Genomic DNA, 21,851 nt, shown 5'->3' on the forward strand with positions numbered 1-21,851 from the left:
CTGGGGTTTTGGTTGGGGTTATATTGGACCTGTAGCTCATTCAGTCATAAACATTTTTTTTTTTTTTTTTGTAGAGACAGAGTCTCACTTTATGGCCCTTGGTAGAGTGCCGTGGCGTCACACGGCTCACAGCAACCTCCAACTCCTGGGCTTAAGCGATTCTCTTGCCTCAGCCTCCCGAGCAGCTGGGACTACAGGCGCCCGCCACAACGCCCGGCTATTTTTTGGTTGCAGTTTGGCCGGGGCTGGGTTTGAACCCACCACACTCGGTATATGGGGCCGGCGCCTTACCGACTGAGCCACAGGCGCCGCCCCAGTCATAAACATTTTATAGCTATATATTTATTTAAGTCTTTAATTTTTCTCAGCAATATGTGATCCTTTTCTATATAAAAATACTTTCGTTAGGTTTATTCCACATTATTTGCTGCTGTAAAGGGTATTTTCTGATTTCATTTTCTAATTTAGATTGTCTTAATATTTAGCAGCTGTACTGTTTTATTAATTTTTATAGATTCTTTTTAGGTTTTCTGCATATTTAATTCTGCCATTTTTAAATAAATAAAGACAGCCTTATTTTTTTCCAATTCTTACATATTTTACCATTTTACTTCTTGGCCTTATTGCACTGACCAGGACTTCAAAGGCAGGAGGGCAAATGTATTTGTAAAGGACTAGATAGGAAGGAAGCCAGCAATTCCTGTTTGAAGGGGTAGGCTCTTTAATGTTTGCTTAAAGGGAGCCAGAGTGTCTTGAGGATGACAATTTGTCGTAATTTGAAGGGCTATACTCTATTTTGGGTATTTAAAAGGAGCTGTTTTTATAGGGCATTAGAAAGAAAAAGATTGTTTTATAGCCTTGAAAGAAATGGAATAAAATATTTGCTTAGTGAGTTGGCAACTGCTAGAGAGTTTGTGATTATTTTGAATGTGCCTAGGTATAAACTAATGCTTCTCTCTTTTAAATCCTTTTAGGAAAAATAGAAATGAAGGTACATATGCACACAAAATTTTGCCTCATTTGTTTGCTGACATTTATTTTCCATCATTGCAACCATTGTCATGAAGAACATGACCATGGCCCTGAGGAGCTTCACAGACACCATCGAGGAATGACAGAATTGGAGCCAAGCAAATTTTCAGTGCTGGCTGCTGAAAATGAAAAAAAATACTATATCGAAAAACTTTTTGACCGCTATGGTGAAAATGGAAGATTATCTTTTTTTGGTCTGGAGAAACTTTTAACAAACTTGGGTCTTGGAGAGATAAAAGTAGTTGAGATTAATCATGAGGATCTTGGCCACGATCATGTTTCTCACTTAGATATTTTGGCAGTTCAAGAGGGAAAGCATTTTCACTCACATAACCACCAGCATTCCCATAATCATTTAAATTCAGAAAATCAAACTGTGACCAGTGTATCAACAAAAAGAAACCATAAATGTGATCCAGAGAAAGAGACAGTTGAAGTATCTGTAAAATCTGATGATAAACATACACATGACCATAATCATCGCCTACGTCATCACCATCGTTTGCATCATCGCCTTGATCATAACACAACTCACCATGTTCATAATGATTCCATTACTCCCAGTGAGCGTGGGGAGCCTAGTCATGAACCTTCAACAGAGACCAATAAAACACAGGAACAATCTGATGTTAAGCTACCGAAAGGAAAGAGGAAGAAAAAAGGGAAGAAAAGTAATGAAAATTCTGAGGTTATTACACCAGGTTTTCCCCCTAACCATGGTCAGGGTGAACAGTATGAGCATAATCGGGTCCACAAACCTGATCGCGTACATAACCCAGGTCATTCTCATGTACATCTTCCAGAACATAATGGTCATGATCCTGGTCATGGACACCAAGATCTTGATCCTGATAATGATGGTGAACTTCGACATACTAGAAAGAGAGAAGCACCACATGTTAAAAAAAGTGCAATTTATTCAGCTGCTAGTCACAAAGATCATAATGAAGATGACCGTCAACATGAAGTAAGTATGGCATGGTGTCTGATGGTTTCTTCAAAATTCTTAGGTAATTGTGGTGCATTTTAAAGACAGGATAACAGTGGAATGATGTATCTAAACGTTATTTCCATATGTGGACATGTGGAACATCAGGTAACATTCTTGAATAAAATACATTAAGGAATCAAAATCAGTATAAAGATATTTTTGTCTGGATTTTCACTTGTATTATTTGTTTCTTGGGTTCTCAAATTTGGGTTTCTTTAATCAATATTTAAATATTTTTAAACGTGTATGAAATGTTTGGTTTTCTAAGCTAATTTTCACTGTTGTTAAGTGTTAGCTGCTTTTTAGGTATTTTAAAATTAGAATCTTTTTGTATGTGTGTTTTGTTGTTGTTCACCCTGTCCTTTTGGGAAGTCACTAGGACAGTTGCATTTTCACATTTATTTATTGAAATAACTATTAAGTAGTTCCTACTTATTGATCTAGCTCCAAAGTTAGGTATTTTTTGCACATGTGATTGGCTTGTTTTGTTTATGTCATTTTTGTTAAGGCCTACTCTCTCATGATATTGATCTTTTCTCAGGCCTTTTAACAGATTCAGGGCTGAATGCTAAAAGATAAAATAATATGGAACATCAGTAGTAGTGGGATGGTCCTGTTTTCCTTTGAATTTTTATATTTTTGGGTACTTTCATATTTGGCTCTTTCTTGATTTTTCGTTTTTTTGTTTTTTTTTTGCTTTTTAAGCTATTCAACTGAAGCACATTTTTTGCTTCATTAAAGGTAGATCAATACCCTTCTGATTTGTAGCACTTAAGGTTTGGAAACATTTGTTATATTGCTTGTTCATGTGTATAGAAGTCAGTAAATACCATTAGATGTGGAAAATGACCCCATCTTTTTCTGTTATTATCATTGAGATAAGTTTTGCATCTAAGTAGATATGTTTTTGTTTCTTCCCTGAATACATCATCAGACATTTGACTGTTAGTATTTTAAGCAATGATTGTAAAATAATAATCTTAGTTTGTTTTTAAATTATGCATTTATCACTATGGGTAATATCTTAGAATCTTTTGTTGGTGATAACTAGATCTTATTCATGTTTCTTTTTTGTATCAGACCTCTTAGATCTCTTATTTTCAGGCTTGTTATTGGTATTTTGACAAGGTCTGAGCCACACTAGGAAATCTGTGATTCCTGAAAACATTCTATGCATTGAACAGGGTAGTACCACATGGTAATTAACACCTCAGAAGAACCATTTTTGTGTCTTTATAGATTCTGGGTTTTGGTGGGTTTTTTGTATCATAAACATTGTGAGGTAGCACGTTAGTAAATAATCATGTAACTAGACTGGGTGTATGTGAAAAGGGGCAGTGCCATCTCTTTTGGCTTAATTTTATATTACTTATTTTTCCTATATAATGGATCCAAACTTGTTTGCTATTTCTTTTCTGCTTATTAAAGTACCAATGAATGAAATTTTTTTTTTTTTTTTAATCTTCTGGTTTTGTCTTCAATGGACACTGGGCTAGAATTTCTCAATATGATATTGTTTTCTAGTGCCTTTAGCAATGAAAATGTCTCTATTATATATTTTAATGTAAGTTATTAAAGTACTCTGTTTAATAGTGTTTCACAAATAAGGATCTTGAGTCACCGATGATTGCAGTGTGATAGGGAAGTGGTTTTTCTTCTCATCCCATGAGAATATTGGGAGTATAATGATGAGTCATTCTCCTTCCCTCCCCACACCTGCCTTTTTTTTTTTTTTTTTTTTTGACTCCTTGATCTTGGAATGAGAGATTTTTATTGATAACAGAAAGTTATCTTTCATGTGTTAGAGTTGAAAATGATTAAAATCCATAAAAAATAATCTTGGGTAATCTAGTTAAATGTATTTCTATAAGATCTTATTAAAAAGCTTTATTTTTAATAGTATCTATATGACAAATTATTTTCAAATAATTAGGATATTTTAGATTATACAGTTATTTTTCTGCATTCTTAAAGATACTACTGTATTTAATTTGTTTTATCAATTTCCTTGCAGTGTTTGAACGTCACTCAGTTATTAAAATACTATGGTCATGGCGCCAACACTCCCATCTCAATTGATCTGTTTACATACCTTTGTCCTGCACTGTTATATCAAATTGACAGCAGACTTTGTATTGAGCATTTTGAGAAACTTATAGTTGAAGACTTGAGTAAGGATAAAAATACGGGTTCTGAAGATAAGGCAGATATAAGGGCATCAGGTAAGAGAGAGATTTCAGTTTTTTCTTCTTTAAAATAGTACCTGTATTTATTTTTTAAACTATATTTGAATTATAAAGTAATTCTAAATTGTATTGACTTTCTTTTGGTGTCAGACTTTAAATATATTTTAATCAGGTTTAGATATACACTTTTAAAAGAAATTAGAGGAAGACTGGAGACTCAGTAAATTTAATTTATCTCTTCTGCATTATGAAGGAATATTTTGCTATGGATGGAGAACTAGATTAAAAAGGAAATATAGATTATTGATAAATTGGTTCTTCTTGATGAGCAAATGTTAATAACAGGGCCTCTGATTAATTGGTGTTGTAATTACTAAACATTTAGCAAGATTGGGGGCCTCTGGTGAAAAGCAAAGATAATTGACTTTTTAAAGAAGTAAAAAAGGAAGGGAAATAGTGTTTAATTCCAGAAATGTCTTAAGAAATACAAGATGTACTTGGCACATGAACTTTATTGTATTATTAGAGAGCTTCAACTAGGATAAAAACTATTGTTAAACTTCTCTTAAGCTCTTTCCCCACCATATCCAGGTTGACTAGAGAGCTCTCTACCTTGATGTTCATAGCTCACAGCAACCTCAAACTCCTTGACTCAAGAGATCCTCCTGCTTCAGCTTCCTGAGCAGCTAGAACTACAGAGAAGTACTAACCATGCCCAGCTAATTTTTTTTTTAAACAGATGGGAGGTCTCAGTGTGTTGCTTAGGCTGCTGTCAAACTCCTGGCCTCAAGGGATCCTCCCCCTTTGACTACCCAAAGTGCTAGGATAACAGGCATTGACTGCTGTGCCTGGCGTAATATTTTTCTTTATGTCCCTGAGAACATAGTTTTGATGTGGTGAGCTAGTGACTTTTTTTTTTCATACATTGTAGGAAACTGCACATGTTCTGTTGTCTTAAAGTTCAGTCCGTTACCTAGCCCACAAGGCTTTCAGTAATATCTCTTCCCTACTTACCTGGTATCATTATTCCCTTCACCATTCTTTTCTGTTGTCTTTTCTTAGTTCTAACCATAACAAAATGATAACAGATTGTACCATTTTTTTCTTATCCTTCTCTGCCTTTTCATACTCTAAGTTTCTCTACCTGACTAACTACTAACTGACTCACAGATTCGCTTAGCTCCTCTGGGTGAACTATTGACCATCCCAAGCTAAATTAAGTTTGCTTCTTTGATGTTTCCATCATAGTATAGATCTTGGGGAATCTTTATAATTCAATAAATCTGTTTTTGTTGGACTTCAGTTGCTTAAAGGCAGTGACTAAATCTTTCATCTGTTATCTCTAGTGCCTAAGGTGAAGAAACTCTGCTTCGATTAAGGGGTCCAGCCTTTCTTTTACTCTGCTGCGCTTTGGAAGAATAAGAGTTGTCGTGGGCCACACATTAAACACAAACAGTAATGACAGCTGATTAGCAAAACAAAATAAAAGTCCATGCATTTATCTACCACCGGATTTTGGCAAAAAATTCCTCTTTTTTTTTATTGTTGGGGATTCATTGAGGGTACAATAAGCCAGGTTACACTGATTGCATTTGTTAGGTAAAGTCCCTCTTGCAATCATGTCTTGCCCCCAGAAGGTGTGGCACACACCAAGGCTTCATCCCCCTCCCTTCTTCCCTCTCTGAAAAAAATTCCTCTTAAAATCAGTATGTGATGGGCTACCAGTTGGATAAAAAGCAAACACTCATGTTTAGTGCATGAACAAATTGTTTAGTGTCCATAGACGTTTAGTTATGGTCTGGAAAAGATACTTGTTGAAAAAATATTTTTGAATATCATTATATGAATATATCAATCAGCCTGGTATACTTTGACAATATTCTCAAAATAAGTAGAATTTTCACGGACTTCTTCATCATATGCAAAACCGTGATGGAATTATTGCTAACTTTTAGACTAATAAATGCAGGTCTGGTTGACATACCTAAGATATGCAGATAGTAATTAAAGTGACTAAAACACTGGGAGGTTGAGGCATGTGGATTACCTGAGCTCACAGGTTCCAGACCAGCCTGAACAAGAGCAAGACCTTGTCTCTAATAATAGCCAGGTATTGTGGTATGATTGTAGTCTCGCCTACTCAGGAGGCAGGGACAAGGGAAACATTTGAGCCCATGAGATTGAGATTGCTACGAGCTGTGACCCCATGGCACTCTACTGAGGGTGACAAAGTGAGACTCTGTCTCTAAATAAATACATAAATAAATTACTGAGGGTGACAAAGTGAGACTCTGTGTCTAAATAAATAAAAACAAAATGACTAAAATGATATCTATGAATATGGACTAAAAACTGAATTCTGAATAAAGGGTTGAAAAGACAGAATTTTAAAAAATTTCGTAATGTAGCAATAAGGTAGACATGTCTGGTAAATAAGAATTTTATTTGAGATAGAGGTATGTCTTAAAACTTAAAGAGTAATAAAAGGAAATGCTGTTATTGCATAGAAAGTTAAGTCTCCTAGTCAACTACATTTGTATTTCTGGCTAATTTCTTTATGATAGGAAAATGACTTTAGAATAATACATTAATCATAATAGCCTGTATTTATTGGGATCTTACCATCTGCGGTACTAAACATTTAGAAGAATATTTCATTTAATTTATTAAACCCGTGAGATGGACACTTGTATTTCGATTTGTTGAGGAAAGGGAGTAGGGGCTTGTCTAAGGTCACACAGCTGTCATGTAGCAGAGGTAGGAGAGGAGCTGTAGTGTTCTCCACCTAAAGCTTCTAGTCATAACCCCTGTGCTCTATTGCTGTTTCCTGCTTTACTGCTTCCTGCTGAAAAGGTTTTTAAGAGTGCTTAACTAGAATGTAAGTGGCGGAGGAATGGGAGTTTTAGATAATTTATTTAGTACCATTTTGATGGTTAATACAGACATAGGCAGGAAAGTGGTAGAGAGTAAGTATTTGTGTAAGTACTGTTGTAAGTATGCATAAATTGGTTTAAAAAAATCTGAATTGCTCTTCTAGGTGGACAAGTTGGGTTCAATCTGGTAAGATCACTAAAGATAAAAAAAAAAAAGAAAGAAATGCACTTATGAACTAGATTTGAATTCTGATCTTAGAATAGATAAAATTTGTCCTTTTCCCTTATTGCTCTTGAGAGATGAGTAAACACCTAAAGGTGGTGCAGGCCCTCTCAGATGTCTGTAAATTCTCACCATTGCTGGAGAAAGGGGGAAGAAGGCTGCTTCTTAAAGATTCTTGTTCTTTGTTTTCAGTTCAATTTTGGATTATGACTTTTAATTAGAGTTGTCTTATGTTGTAGTATTGCTATAATTGATATATTGTAATGAGGCTGTTGGCAGACCTGCTCGATAATAGTAATACTGAAAGTTATAGCTTATTCAATCAGAAAAGCCTTCGAGGAAATGGCATTTGGCTTTGAAAACAAGTATTTTACTAATAGTGAATATTGATTGGTCGTTTGCAGGTGGTTATTAGCTTTGTCAGAAATGTAGCTTGAATTAATTATGTCCTGATAGATGTTAATAATTGTTAGAGATAATGCCTTGCTAGTAATTAGTTTTAATGACTACTGCACCATTAAGAAAGGTTAACTTGTTCTGTATAAATCTCCCATAGTGACACAGCTACTACCTCATTAACTTTGTTCAAAGACTGCTGTAAACCTAATATACTATATACTGTGTATGGTAGAAATCGTTTGTTTCACTAGATTGGCTCATTTAGTCATAGAGTTGACCCTAGCATAATTACCAAGGGGGGTTGTGAATAGACTGCTAAGCATTTTCCGCCAATTAAAATGCTGAAACGGTGTAGAAAACTGCCATCTTGTACATGCTTTGAACCAAGTTAATTAGAAAGTTTCCACAGATGAGCGCTTCTTTTTAAAAGAATGCATTTTCTCTCTAGATAATGAGAGAGGGAGTTGGTGAATAACTAAGCTTGAAGACCTTTAACGTTTTAAGCGACCTAATTTGCAGAATAAGTGAAGCTTATTTTAGACATTTAGCACTTTTTATTGCATATGGTATCTTGGGTACAAATAAAGGGAACATTTGCTAGTTGTATTTAATAGTTTACATGTTAGTTTGATATAAGATTTTTAAAAGATGTCTTTTATTTGTTTTGTTTCTGCTTTGTGCCAAATAAATTGTGATTGAAAAGCACAATGGTTAGAAAGCAAAATATTTTTATTATCAGCATTGCTTTTTTCCCCTACTCTTAGAGAATTAGTATAGAGTTTATGTAAGCTTAAATTTAAATGTTATAAATGCTAAAGATAAGTATTTAAATAGCATGGGAAAGTATTTTAAGTACAATATCAAAACAACTTCATATTTCTTCTCACAGGTCAAAGAGATTGTTATATTCCTTGGAGATTTATAGGTTGTTAGAAGAATAAATTGTCATTTCCATTTGCAGTGCTAGAAAGCTGAAATTACTTTTTAAAAAATTAACAATAACTGAGAATTAAAAAATGTTTTTCTAATAGTGTACACCAAGGGGAATCTGTGGCCTGAAGGGGAAAATGTGGCCTTCTGATTGAATCCTCAGTTGTCAAATTTTATTTAGTTATTAAATGTTATTCTATTGTCAAAGAATAGTAGCAAACCACAGAAAAAGAGATGAAAATTCAGAAATGTATCGGAAAAGGGAAATCTAGCTCTTTCCTCCTTATTCCTTGGGACTGGCAGGAATGCATGTTGATTTCGTTAGATGAGATACAAATACTTTTTTTTTTTTTTTTTGAGACAGAGGCTCACCATGTCGCCCTCGGTATGCCAGTGCTATGGCATCACTGTCTCAAAAAAAAAAAGAAAAAGATAATCAGGAAGAGAACTGGACTCATTAAGTGGAAGTAGATCATCATAAATATCTGCATCATCTTCATGTTGAGTAGGCTGTGGAAGAAGTTAATTTTGGTATCTAGTGGGCAGTAGCAGAGGCAGAAGAAGTCTGTGTGTGAGTAGACCTGTTCAGTTCAAACCTGTGTTGTTCAAGGATGCGCTTAGGTTATATGCAAATACTACGCCTTTTAAGCACTTGAGTATCTACAGAGTTTGGTATTTGCAGGGGGTACTGGAACTAATCCCTGCAGATACCGAGGAAGAAATGTATTAAGTCTTCCATTCCATGAACGAGATGCATTTCTATTTATTTGTTGTCTTTAATTTCTCTGAGCAATGTTTTGTAGTTTTTATTGTACAGGTCCTTAACCTCCTTGGGTAATTCCTAAGTATTTTGATATTTTTAATGCTATTACAATTGTTTTGTAATTTGCTTTTCAGATTATTGGCTGTTATGTTTTTTTTTTTTTTTTTGCAGTTTTTGGCCAGAGCTGGGTTTGAACCTGCCACCTCCTGCATATGGGGCTGGCGCCCTACTCCTTTGAGCCAAAGGCGCCTCCTCTGTTTGTTTGTTTTCTCACAGCAACTCCAACTCCTGGGCTCAAGTGATTTTCCTGCCTCTACATCCCAAGTAGCTGGGACTACAGGCACCGGCCACAATGCCTGGCTATTTTTTGGTTGCAGCCGTCGTTGTTTGGCAGGCCTGGGCTGGATTCGCACCCACCAGCTAGGGCATATGTGGCTGGCGCCTTAGCCGCTTGAGCCACAGGCACTGAGCCACTGTTTTGTTTTTTTAATAGGGGTTTACTTTTTTTTGTTGTTGCAGGTTTTTCTGTTTGTTTGTTTTTTGGCGGGGGCTGGGTTCGAACCTACCATCTCTGGCATATGGGGCCATGCCCTGCTCCTTGAGCCACAGGCGTCACCCTATTGACTGTTAATATATATAAAAATGCAGCTGACTTTGGATCCTGCTATTTTGATGAATTCATTTCTTAAAATATTGTAAACACTTTTATGTTGAATTTTTAGGACTTTTTACATATAAGATCATGTCATCTGTAAACAGATGTAAATTTACTTATTTCCAATTTGGATGCTCTTTATTACTTTTTCTTGCCTAATTGCTTTGGCTAGAACTTCTGGTATTATGTTAAATAAAAGTGGTGAAAGCAAGTATCCCTGCCTTTTCCTCATCTCAGGCAAAAAGCTTTCAGTCTTTCACCATGGAGTATGATGTTTGCTATGGTTTTTTTTGTTTGTTTATTTCCTAGAGACAGAGTCTCAGAATGCCGTGGCACCATCGGAGCTCACAGCAACCTCAAACTCTTAGGCTTAAGAAATCTTCTTGCCTCAGTCTTTTGGGTAGCTGGGACTATAGGCACCCACCATAATGCCTAGCTAGTTTTTTCTATTTTTAGTAGAGAAGGGTTCTTACTTTTGCTTAGGCTGTTCTTGAACTCCTTCAAGCACTCCACCCTCAGCCTCCCAGAATGCTAGGATTATAGGCATGAGCCTGCCATGCTAATGGGTTTTTATATATGGTACTTATTATGTTGAAGTTTCTTTCTATTCCTGGTTTGTTAAGTGTTTTTTTAATCATGAAAAGGTACTGAATTTTGTCACATGCTTTTTTGCATCAGTTGATATGATCATCTTTTTTATCTTTTACTGTGTTGATGTGGCATCTGACATTCATTTTTGCATGTTGAATCTTTCTTATATTTCAGGTATAAATCCCACATAGTCATAGTTTATAATCCTCTTAATAGCTGCTAGATTTGGTTTGCTAGTATGTTGCTGAGAATTTTTGCATCTGTGTATATAAGGGATATTGGTCTGTAGTTTTCTTATAGTGTCTTTTTGTAAACTTTGATATCAAGGTATTGCTGACCTCACAATGTGTTAGGGAGTATTCCCCAGTTTTTTGGAAAAATTGGAAAAGGGTTGACATTAGTTCTTAAAGGTTCTTAGGTAGAAATTCTTAGGTAGAATTTATCAGTGAAGCCACTGGGTCCAGGAGTTTTCTTTTTTGGGAGATTTTTAGCACTGCTTTCAGATATATCCCATGTGTTTTTGGTTGTATTTTTGTTTTCATTTGTCTCTTAAGTATGTTCTAGTTTTCTGTATATATATATTTTGTATATATATATTTTGATATATATTTTGATTTCTGTATATATATATTTTAATCCAGTAGTTGAGAGTATATAAATTTCTACAGATTTGGGAATTTGCGGTTTACTTTTTTTTATTGTTGGGGATTCATTGAGGGTACAATAAGCCAGGTTACACTGATTGCAATTGTTAGGCAAAGTCCCTCTTGCAATCATGTCTTGCCCCCATAAAGTGTGACACACACCAAGGCCCCACCCCCCCATCCCTCTTTCTGCTTTTCCTCCCCCCCATAACCTTAATTGTCATTAATTGTCCTCATATCAAAATTGAGTACATAGGATTCATGCTTCTCCATTCTTGTGATGCTTTACTAAGAATAATGTCTTCCACTTCCATCCAGGTTAATACGAAGGATGTAAAGTCTCCATTTTTTTTAATGGCTGAATAGTATTCCATGGTATACATATACCACAGCTTGTTAATCCATTCCTGGGTTGGTGGGCATTTAGGCTGTTTCCACGTTTTGGCGATTGTAAATTGAGCTGCAGTAAACAGTCTAGTACAAGTGTCCTTATGATAAAAGGATTTTTATCCTTCTGGATAGATGCCCAGTAATGGGATTGCAGGATCAAATGGGAGGTCTAGCTTGAGTGCTTTGAGGTTTCTCCATACTTCCTTCCAGAAAGGTTGTACTAGTTTGCAGTCCCACCAGCAGTGTAAAAGTGTTCCCTTCTCTCCACATCCACGCCAGCATCTGCAGTTTTGAGATTTTGTGATGTGGGCCATTGTCACTGGGGTTAGATGATATCTCAGGGTTGTTTTGATTGTGGTTTTACTTTTGTAGTTAATGTCTAACTTCATTCCTTTGTGGTAAGAAATGACAATTTGTGTTATATTTATCTTTTTAAATTTATCGAGACTTCAGTTGTGTCCTTAACATGTGGTCTATCCTGAAAAATATTTCATGTGCACTAAAGAATGTTTGTGCTTTTGTTATTGGGTAGAGTATTCTGTATATCTATTAGGTTTATTGTGCTAAGTCCTCCATTTCCTTGTTTATCTGCTTTGCGGGATATTTGCTCAACTTTAATTTTTCAGTTAGAATTGTACAAGCTGGGCAGCGCCTGTGGCTCAGTGAGTAGGGTGCCGGCCCCATATGCCGAGGGTGGTGGGTTCAAACCCAGCCCTGGCCAAACTGCAACAAAAAAAAAAAAAAGAAAAAAGAATTGTACAAGCTGAATCAATTGACATGTCTGTTGTGTTGGCTGTTCTTTGTGCTGTTTCCATTTACTTGAGAAAACACTTCAGTTAGGTTACAAAATTAGTTGTATTTTCGAAGTATGTTTTTTCCATAAACTTCTTGAAGACCCCCACCTATATGTAGTACTACTTACTAGGTTCCATGATCATATAAGTTGGGAAAATGCTGCAAATTGTACTATTCTCCATTCAGAATTTCACATTCCTTGCTAAACTCTTAGAGGCTCTGAAGGAACCTATTTAATTTGGTACTACCAAACGTTAATTGAGTATTAAGTCTCTCCTCTCTCCCCTTTGAAATACTCTATCCCATAGAACTAATGAGCACAGTTTGATAATGCTAGTGTAGATTATTAAAGTTCTTTCTACCTATATGACAATAGCTAGTATGTTGCCAGTTCAGATAGTTACTAGTAAACAAGGAATTAAGAAAAGTTGTCTTTTTAAAGGGGCAGAATAATTGGCATCTTTGAAAATACTTTTAAATTCCCATCTGTGTCAGGCAAGGCAATGTGTATATGAAGGAGTGATTTGTCGGTTGTAATAGTCTCAGTTATGCCTTCTGTGTTTTATGTATAAAGGCCAGATATGTGGCGATGGCTCACACCTGTAATCTTAACCCCTCTGAAGTCTGAAGTGGGAGGAGACTGAATTGAGCAAGAGTGAGACCCTGTCTCTACTAAAAATGGAAAAATTAGCCGGGCATCATGGTAGTCACCTGTAGTCCCAGCTGGTTGGGAGGCTGAGGTAGGAGGATCACTTAAACCCAGGAGTTTGAGGTAGCTGTGAGCTAGGCCGATTCCACGGCATTCTAGCCTAGGTACCAGAAACTGTCTCAAAAACAAAAAGAAATAGGAGAAAGGGAATTCAACCATTTGAGATTTTCCTTTTTTTTTGAGTTTTAAATACAGCAACCTCAAATTCTTGGGCTCAAGCCTCTTGCCTCAGCTTTCAAAGTAGCTGGGATCACAGGCACCCACCACAACGTCTGGCTAGTGTTTTCTATTTTGAGTAGAGACAGGGTCGGACTTTTGCTCAGGCTGGACATTAGAGATTGTCATGTACTTTGGGACAAATGTACCTACCCCATAATTCCACTTCTTCCCCAGTAGAGTTCTGGATTTTTTAAACAGACTTGCCAACCTCCTGAGTAGGTGGGACAACAGGTGCTGGCCATAATGCTCAGCTCATTTTTCTATTTTTAGTAGAAATGGGGTCTTGCTCTTGCTCAAGCTGATCTTCAACCCCTAAGTTCTAGCCATCCTCCTACCTTGGCCTCCCAGGGTGTTGGAATTAAAGGTGTGAGCCCCTGCATATGGCTTATAGATATTATTTAATTTGAAGATGAGCATAGTCATCTGGCTTTTTACTTTTTATAATCAGTTTAATGAGATGCATTTTACTATATAAATAAGAAACTAAAAATGTGTATTAATTCTTTAAAATATGTGTGTGTGCATACATATTCATGTACATATCAAATCATTTTGGATGGGAAATTTACCAAACAGCATTTCATTGAACTACTAAAGGGTGTATCATTTACATTGTATTCTAAGTAAATGACACTTCCTAAAAGATGCATTAAGAATGGTGCCTTGAAAGTTAGGCAGTGTTATAGCCCTAGATTGATTTATTTAGGTTTTCTCCTTTTGGGGATTATGATATTTTCTGCATTTAAGTTGTCAAAAATAACATGCCAGTGAAGTGAAGGTTTTTTTTTTTCTTTTTTTTTTTTTCGAGACAGAGTCTCACTATATTGCCCTTGGTAGAGTGCCATGGCGTCACAGCTTTCAGCAAACTCTTGGGCTTAAGCGATTCTCTTGCCTCAGCCTCCAAGTAGCTGGGGCTACAGGCACTCACCACAAAGCCTGGCTATTTTTTGTTGCAGTTGTCATTGTTGTTTAGCTGGCCTGGGCCAGGTTCGAACCTGCCAGCCTCGATGTATGTGGTTGGTGCCGTAACCTGGTGCTACAGGTGCCAAGCCAACCAGCGAAAGTTTTTTTAATCAATAGGTGGCCATTTCTCTTTCAAAGCATTTTTTTCTGTTAGTTTACAGATTTGCTTTCTAAAGTGGGTGAGAAAGAGAAAGTCCTCACAGCTGATACACAGGAAATTGTACATGAGAGTGTGTAACACATATGACATGTACTGATTGCTGCACACACGAACTCCCACAGGGATCACCCGCAATTGTAGATGTAAGCACTTGGCTAGTTCATGTGTGTCAATCTGCCAGTGATTAGCCTTCGATTATAATGTATTTAGCTCTTCCATTAGCATATTGACATTGATTTTTATTGAATTAGATTCTGATCAGTTGATTATTTGGTAACTTGGTTTTTGGCTAATTTACCAAAAGCCATGTGAGATTATGAATCATCTCGGAACATTGCAAAGTGTTTTTGGCTTCAAAGAATCTTTCCTAGACTCTTCTTCAAATCTGTAATGCAAGAGGCCGATGCCCCATAGGTTCACATTAGATGTGTTGAGACCAAAGAAGAGCTGAGGAGCAGAGGGCAGGTATGATACACCTTTGTTCAGACCACAGTGGCAGTGATGAGGCATGGAAAGTCTGCACAGACAGAAGGTCCTGTACACTTAACACATCTAAGGGGAAGAGTAGTGGCAGAGTGCCACACAGTAGTCGTACAGTGGTCAGACAATAGTAACAACAACCTCACAATCTTGGGCTCAAATGATCCTCCTACTTCAGCCTCCTGAGTAGCCGGGATGACGTACACCTGCCACAACACCTGGCTCATTTTTCTATTTTTAGTAGAGACGAGGTCTCTTTTTTGCTGAGGCTGGTCTCAGCCTCTTGTCTCAAGCAATCCTCCCAACTTGTCCTCCCCAAGTGGTGATGCTACAGGCGTGAGCCACTGTGCCCAGCCAGGATCAAGTAAAGTACAGCATTTATTGGGTTAGTGTCATTGCCTTACTTTTCTCCACTTTGGTTTTGAAAATTTTCAGTTATTTTCATGAAGAGATGTATTTTTCCTTTGTTCACTTATCATAGACTTAAAAGTAAAATATTTTAGCAAATTTATAGTCCTATTAGATTTGATTAGAAAAATAGCATTTTAGATTAAAACCACTATAAAATTATCACTCTTCAGTGAGATTTCCTGTAGCTAAACATTATAACATGCAGAAATTTTTTTTGTGGTGGGGAGGCAGAGTCTTATTTTATCACCCTTGGTAGAGTGCTGTAACATCATAGCTCACAGCAACCTCAAACTCATGGGCTTAAGCCATCTCTTGCCTCAGCTTCCTGAGTAACTGGGACTACCTGCATCCACCACAACACTGGCTATTTTTAAAGACGGAATCTTGTTTTTGCTTAGACTGGTCTTGAACTTCTGAGCTCAAGAAATTCACCTGCCTCAGCCTCCCCCAGTGTTAGGACTACAAGAATGAGCCACTCTGCCCAGCCTAAAATAGGCAGAATTTTAAAAAGTAATTTTTATTTTAGTTTAGGCCAGTAATAGAAATTATAACGAATTGGTCCATCTCAGGAATCACAGGCCTTTATTTTTGGTGTCTTATATGTTCATGAATGATGTGGGTAAAGAAACATGCAGAATTCCTCTTGCCCACCACACTTAATGTTTCTTACAAGTCATATTGTGAAAACATTTATTTTGTGTTCCAAGCCAGTTAAAATTATATAGTGAGAGTTTGAAATCAGGAGTGGAGGTGAGAAGGAATATAGGACTGAATTATCATTTGTTATAGTAAAGTACCTGTAAAGGCCTTTCTGTTATCTGGTCATATGAATATATTTCCATTTTGGTTTGATATGTTTCTTAAACTTTGTATTAGAAAGATATGAAGGTATTATAATGCATTAGGTAAATAATTGGCTTTTTAAAATGCTCTTGTGTAAGTTTTATGATTATTTCTTTAAATAGTTATCTTGTTTTGGCTCTTCCTTTAGACATTGGGGAATTTTTATTTACAGTCTAGAGCAGCAGTCTTAACCTGTGGGTTGCGATCCACAGGAGCTGTATTAAAGGGCCACGGCATTAGGAAGGTTGAGAACCACTGGTGTAGAGTTTAAGAGTGAAACAAACCCTTAAACCATTTTAAGTTACTGTTTCTAATATGTATAGTGTGCCATTGAAGGCATTTTTTTTTTTTTTTTTTGTAGAGACAGAGTCTCACTTTATAGCCCTTGGTAAAGTGCTGTGGCATCACACAGCTCACAGCAACCTCCAACTCCTGGGCTTCAGCGATTCTCTTGCCTCAGCCTCCCAAGTAGCTGGGACTACAGGCGCCCGCCACAACGCCCGGCTATTTTTTGGTTGCAGTTCAGCCGGGGCCGGGTTTGAACCCGCCACCCTCGGTATATGGGGCCGGCGCCTTTACTGACTGAGCCACAGGCGCCGCCCCCATTGAAGGCATTTTTTAAAAAGTTTTTTAAATTTTTGATTATGGGTATATAATAGTTATATATATTTACAATAGAGTACGTATGATGTTTTGATACAGGCATACATCACCTTAAGCATTTATCATTTCTTTGGTTAGAAACATTCCATTTCTACTCTTTTTGTTATTTTAAGTATAATTAAGTGTTCAAATGGGTTATATGTCATTTTTGTAGCAGTGTCCTAAAGCTTCTTAAAAAGCACAGTGTGAATAAGATAATCTGTCTTCCATGACTGGCTTATCTTAAGTTTATTCTTCTTTGGAGCTTTTTTGGTTTCTGTTGTGATACTAATGTTGACTATTAATTTCTTTCCTACAGCATGGATTTGTGGAATCATTTCTATCACTGTCATTAGCCTGCTTTCCTTGCTAGGCGTGATCTTGGTTCCCATCATTAACCAAGGATGCTTCAAATTCCTTCTCACATTCCTTGTTGCACTGGCCGTAGGAACAATGAGTGGAGATGCTCTTCTTCATCTACTGCCCCATGTAAGTAACATTTTTAATCTTTTAAAAAATTAAAAGTGAAAGATATTTAAGCTAAAAGGGTCCTTCATTAGCATGCTATAGCACACTCATCTAGTAGTTGTGATGTTTTATTTGCTTATAGGATGAAGTATGTTTTCCATTTTTACAGTTTTAATAGCAATGTTTTTGAAATCAATTTAATCATAGGTTTTTAAATAGCAGCAAAGACTGGTAATGGCAGTTTTACTTTCTACCAGTCTTTAAAAATACTCATTGGATTAAAATTTACTGTATTAGAAATTCTGAAAATGGATACTTAAACATTGAGTCATCTTTTAACCTAGGTAGTGTATTAAGTAAGCCTTTAGAAGACATGTATAAGGAGTGTTGTAATTGATCACACAGGTAGCCAGGATGCCGCCAGCATCTTTGAGCAGTAGTAGGCAGACATGCTTCGGTAATTACTTTAGTCTTTTAGCTCATTATACATGGAGGGCGTTGATCTTTTCACCTGGCGTACCATTTGTGTTCTTTTCTTTGCTACTTGTAATGATATGATCATAAGCTGTACTCCTAGCCAAGCTTATCAATTTTTTTTAAAAGATTGCTATCTATCTATAACCTATTAATGGGGAGATAGGTAGCTATCTTTCACCAGCTGAAAGTATTTGTTTTACTTTCACTGTTTTTACTTTAAACTATGAAAATAATACTCCTCTTTTCCAAATCTAAAATTGCAATGTTTAATATTTCCCTTTTGTAGTATTTGGGAGACAGGATTGTATTTGTGTATTGTGTATAACTCTTCTCCCCTTCTGTACTCTTGGTTCAGAATTCCAGAATTCTAATCTAAGAATAATGTATGGCATTACAGGCTAATGCCAGGCTAATTGATCCATTTATAAATGGATTAATGAATCTTAAGACTGTGGATATGAATTTTTTTGTTTCGTCCTTTCTACCAACCAGTAGGAACAACAACAATCTTAGAACTAAGCCTAATAAGGGCAGTTGATGTGATAGTTAAGGGCCACTTAAGTTGTTTTTTCTAGTAAGGAGGGTTAAGTAAACTTAACTATTGCCTTGTTGGGTGCTCTAACCTCCTTTGAAAGGTTTAGAAATCAGAGAAAGAAGATAAATAAATTACAAGGAAGAAAAATACTTAAGCCTAGTTACCTAACTTAAATTCTCTTAAGATTAATATTGTGATGCCTATATATTTTACAGTGTTGAAATATAACTTTTTCTATACACATGTTTATTTTTGCTAAAGCTTTAAAATATGGCAAATTACACACACATTTAAGTATATACTCTTTTTTTTTTTTTTGTAGAGACAGGGTCTCACTTTATGGCCCTCGGTAGAGTACCGTGGCCTCACACAGCTCACAGCAACCTCCAACTCCTGGGCTTAAGCGATTCTGTTGCCTCAGCTTAAGTATATACTCTTATTAATATTACTCAGTATGTGCAAGGGTAACAATCTCATCACCTCTTTGAAATAATTTATAGGAGAAGAATCTTATAAAAATACTATCAGTTTGAGAAAGAGTTAGATTATAGGGAGTCATAAATAGTGACCTGCTGTGAATTAGTTTGTGTGTTTTGTTTTTACTAAATATTTGGCATTTAAGTGGGTCTTGTTCACTTTGATTTACAAAGAACCCATCACCCCCCATTATTACTTGTAGCTTGTTTATCTTACTGTAGTATATATCTTACCCTCATAGGTATTTGAGTCTGATCTTCGTTTTATATATAACACATATATATGTATGGACAAGTGAGTAAAGCAAATTATATGGTAGACTACTTTAAGTGAGATAATATCTAGGGGACCACTTTAATAATTAAAAGGTATTTTCTGTAGGAAATTAAAATCTCAAATTTAAAATAGCACTTTACTTGCTTAGAAGTTTTCCTTATTCTTATTAACAGTCTCAGGGTGGACATGATCACAGTCATCAACATGCACACGGGCATGGACATTCTCACGGACATGAATCTAAGAAGTTTTTGGAAGAATACGATGCTGTTTTGAAAGGACTTGTCGCTCTAGGAGGCATTTATTTGCTATTTATCATTGAACACTGTATTAGAATGTTTAAGCACTACAAACAACAAAGAGTAAGCATTTTTAAATTGTTTATTTCATTTTCTGAGAAAAAATTTATCTTATCTCTTAAAAAGTTATGATATTGGTGTGTATTAAATATCTGTTTTTTAAAAGCTAATCTTTAGAGAAAAAGCTGTCTTTGACCTTTGCCATTTTTTATTATATTTATTTTGGCATTTATAATTAAGATATAGAAGTTTCAGTTTATTTATTTGTGTTGCATCATACCTAATTGACTTAGGATAGAGAAGGCTGTAGGCCAGTTTATGTGTATTATAAAAATGTAAAAATATATAAATAAAAGTAAGTCTCATCAACCTTAGGTAATATTTTTTTATAAGTAGATTTTATTGTAATATCTTTTAATGAAAATCTTTATACACAGCACTTCTCTTTATCAGAAACACCTTGCCAATGGTAGAAGTATTAGAGGTGTGTGGTTCCCAGCTTACAGGGGCTTTGTGGGAAGAAATTGTGATGAAATGATGGAAATGGTGATTTTTTTCTTATTTTTTCCCCAAGAGCGACTCACCACTTGGGAGAGAATGCTTGATTGGACTATTGATTGAATATCCTGACTGTCATGCAGTTGTCTGTGTTTCACTTCGCATTTATGAGAATATGACACATATTTAAAAAGAATTTCCCCCCAAGAATGTAAATTCAGGGCCTCTGTCGTTCACTGTGGTTAACAGCCCTCCCTATTCATACCCTTTCATGTCTACTTTAAAGCTTTGTCCTGAACACATCTCACTAACACGTTTGAGTTACTAACACGGATAATCTTCAGTCTATTCTGTTGAAGTAAAGCTGTCCACACAGAAAGTTAGTTAGAAATTAGAAAACCCTTATATTTTGTTAGTTTCCTTCAAATATCATTTTCTCTCCCCTCAAAAACTCAGGAAAATCATGATCTTAATATGTACAGTCTACTCTTAAGATATAATTTTATGCTATTTTTTTACGTGTATATTTTGTTTGCCTATGTATATGTTTTGTATATATCCCCTTGAGACAAAAATGTGCTTTGTTTTGGAACAAGTGCTGAACTTGAATACACAACTAGCTGTATGAATATGACTCATTCCCTATGATTTCCAGTAGCTGTCTAAATCATGGGAAGGAAATCTTCTTATCTGTATTTTCATATCATAATTCATATTTTAGTTAGTACACATTTTATTGCCTTCTTGGGGGGCAGGGGAGGGAGGTGATTAAGATGGTGAACCCAGTGAAGTAGTGTCTGAGGAATGGTGAAAGGCACCGGGAAGGTTCAACATAGAGAAAAGTGAAAGAAATCTAATGCCATTTGGACTTTGAAGGGCCAGTGGTTGGCGAATAAAATTTGGGGGGGAAGCAGAACTGGCTAGAGGAGAGTAAGAGTTGATGAAGGAGATTCCTGCAGGATGATGTGGAAGAGACGTAACAGGGGCTTGAAGTAGGGTCATGGCAGAAGGAATGGGGGAAGAAAAGGCGATTAAGAGAATTAAGTGAGAGTATAAATAAGAGGATGTGATAGTTGATTAGCTATAAGAAATACAAGTATTTAATGGTTCATCACTACAATAACATATTACAAAATATGTAAAGCAGTTTGACAATTACTAGTTGAGCTTCACTAACCCGAAAATCTAAACTCTGAACTGCTCCAATAGAGAGATTCCAATAGAGGAATTAACAATTGTCTGTCTACTAACATGGAGGGACCAGACATTAAGTGCTTCCTATGTTCAAAACATTAGAGACTGTGTAATTTACAGATAAGTATAAAATGTAGCCCTTCAAGCCATAGGTCAAAATAGTCAAGATTTTGGTTTTTTTAGAATTTAATCTTCTTGATTTCATTTTGAATCTAAACTGAAACACATTTATTTTTGTAATGATAACTGATTTCCAAAACATTGCAACTTTTTTCAAGTTGTAGGAAGTAAAAAACTGTGAAAGGAGCACTTTTGGTGCTGGTGATGGTGGGTTGGGCTGTAAATCTAATAGTAAGAAATTCTTCAAGTGTATCAAAGTATATCTGACCAGATAAGTCAGAGCATCTCCTTTATGAGAAATAGGACAATTAGTAAGATAAAAAGGATAAGGCTTTAAAAAAAAAAAAAAAAAAAAAAAAAGAAGAAGAAAGCAAATTAGTATTTGAATAGAACAGACATTTGGCAGTGTATGTAGAAAAATCAACTTTTAGAAGGGAGCTGTCAGACCATAAGTTAAATAATATCCCAGTTGTTGACTTGTTTCAGCACTTTAGAGGCCTTGAGAGGAATGATTTCTAAGAAAGTGGATAATTAGAATCCACTAATTAATTAATTATATTAATTAATTTATATTAAGTAATTAATATAAATTCCATCTGGTGCTTGCA

General features: G+C 35.9%; 1 protein-coding gene across 4 annotated transcripts in view; it reads left to right on the forward strand.

The window, feature by feature from the left end:
- The window catches only part of SLC39A10 (solute carrier family 39 member 10), a 167,596-nt gene that overhangs the window by 111,456 nt on the left and 34,289 nt on the right, over positions 1 to 21,851 (forward strand). For 3 of the 4 annotated variants that reach the window (XM_053597474.1, XM_053597475.1, XM_053597473.1), the window contains exons 2-5: positions 975 to 1,999; positions 4,038 to 4,245; positions 17,219 to 17,388; positions 19,306 to 19,494. In XM_053597474.1, coding sequence (XP_053453449.1) covers positions 986 to 1,999; positions 4,038 to 4,245; positions 17,219 to 17,388; positions 19,306 to 19,494 — 1,581 coding nt within the window. In that variant the 5' untranslated portion in view covers positions 975 to 985. The remainder of the gene's footprint in view (positions 1 to 974; positions 2,000 to 4,037; positions 4,246 to 17,218; positions 17,389 to 19,305; positions 19,495 to 21,851) is intronic. The other variant, XM_053597476.1, reaches the window with a different exon arrangement.

This window comes from Nycticebus coucang, chromosome 7, assembly GCF_027406575.1.
Source record: "Nycticebus coucang isolate mNycCou1 chromosome 7, mNycCou1.pri, whole genome shotgun sequence".
Classification (NCBI taxonomy): Eukaryota; Metazoa; Chordata; class Mammalia; order Primates; family Lorisidae; genus Nycticebus; species Nycticebus coucang.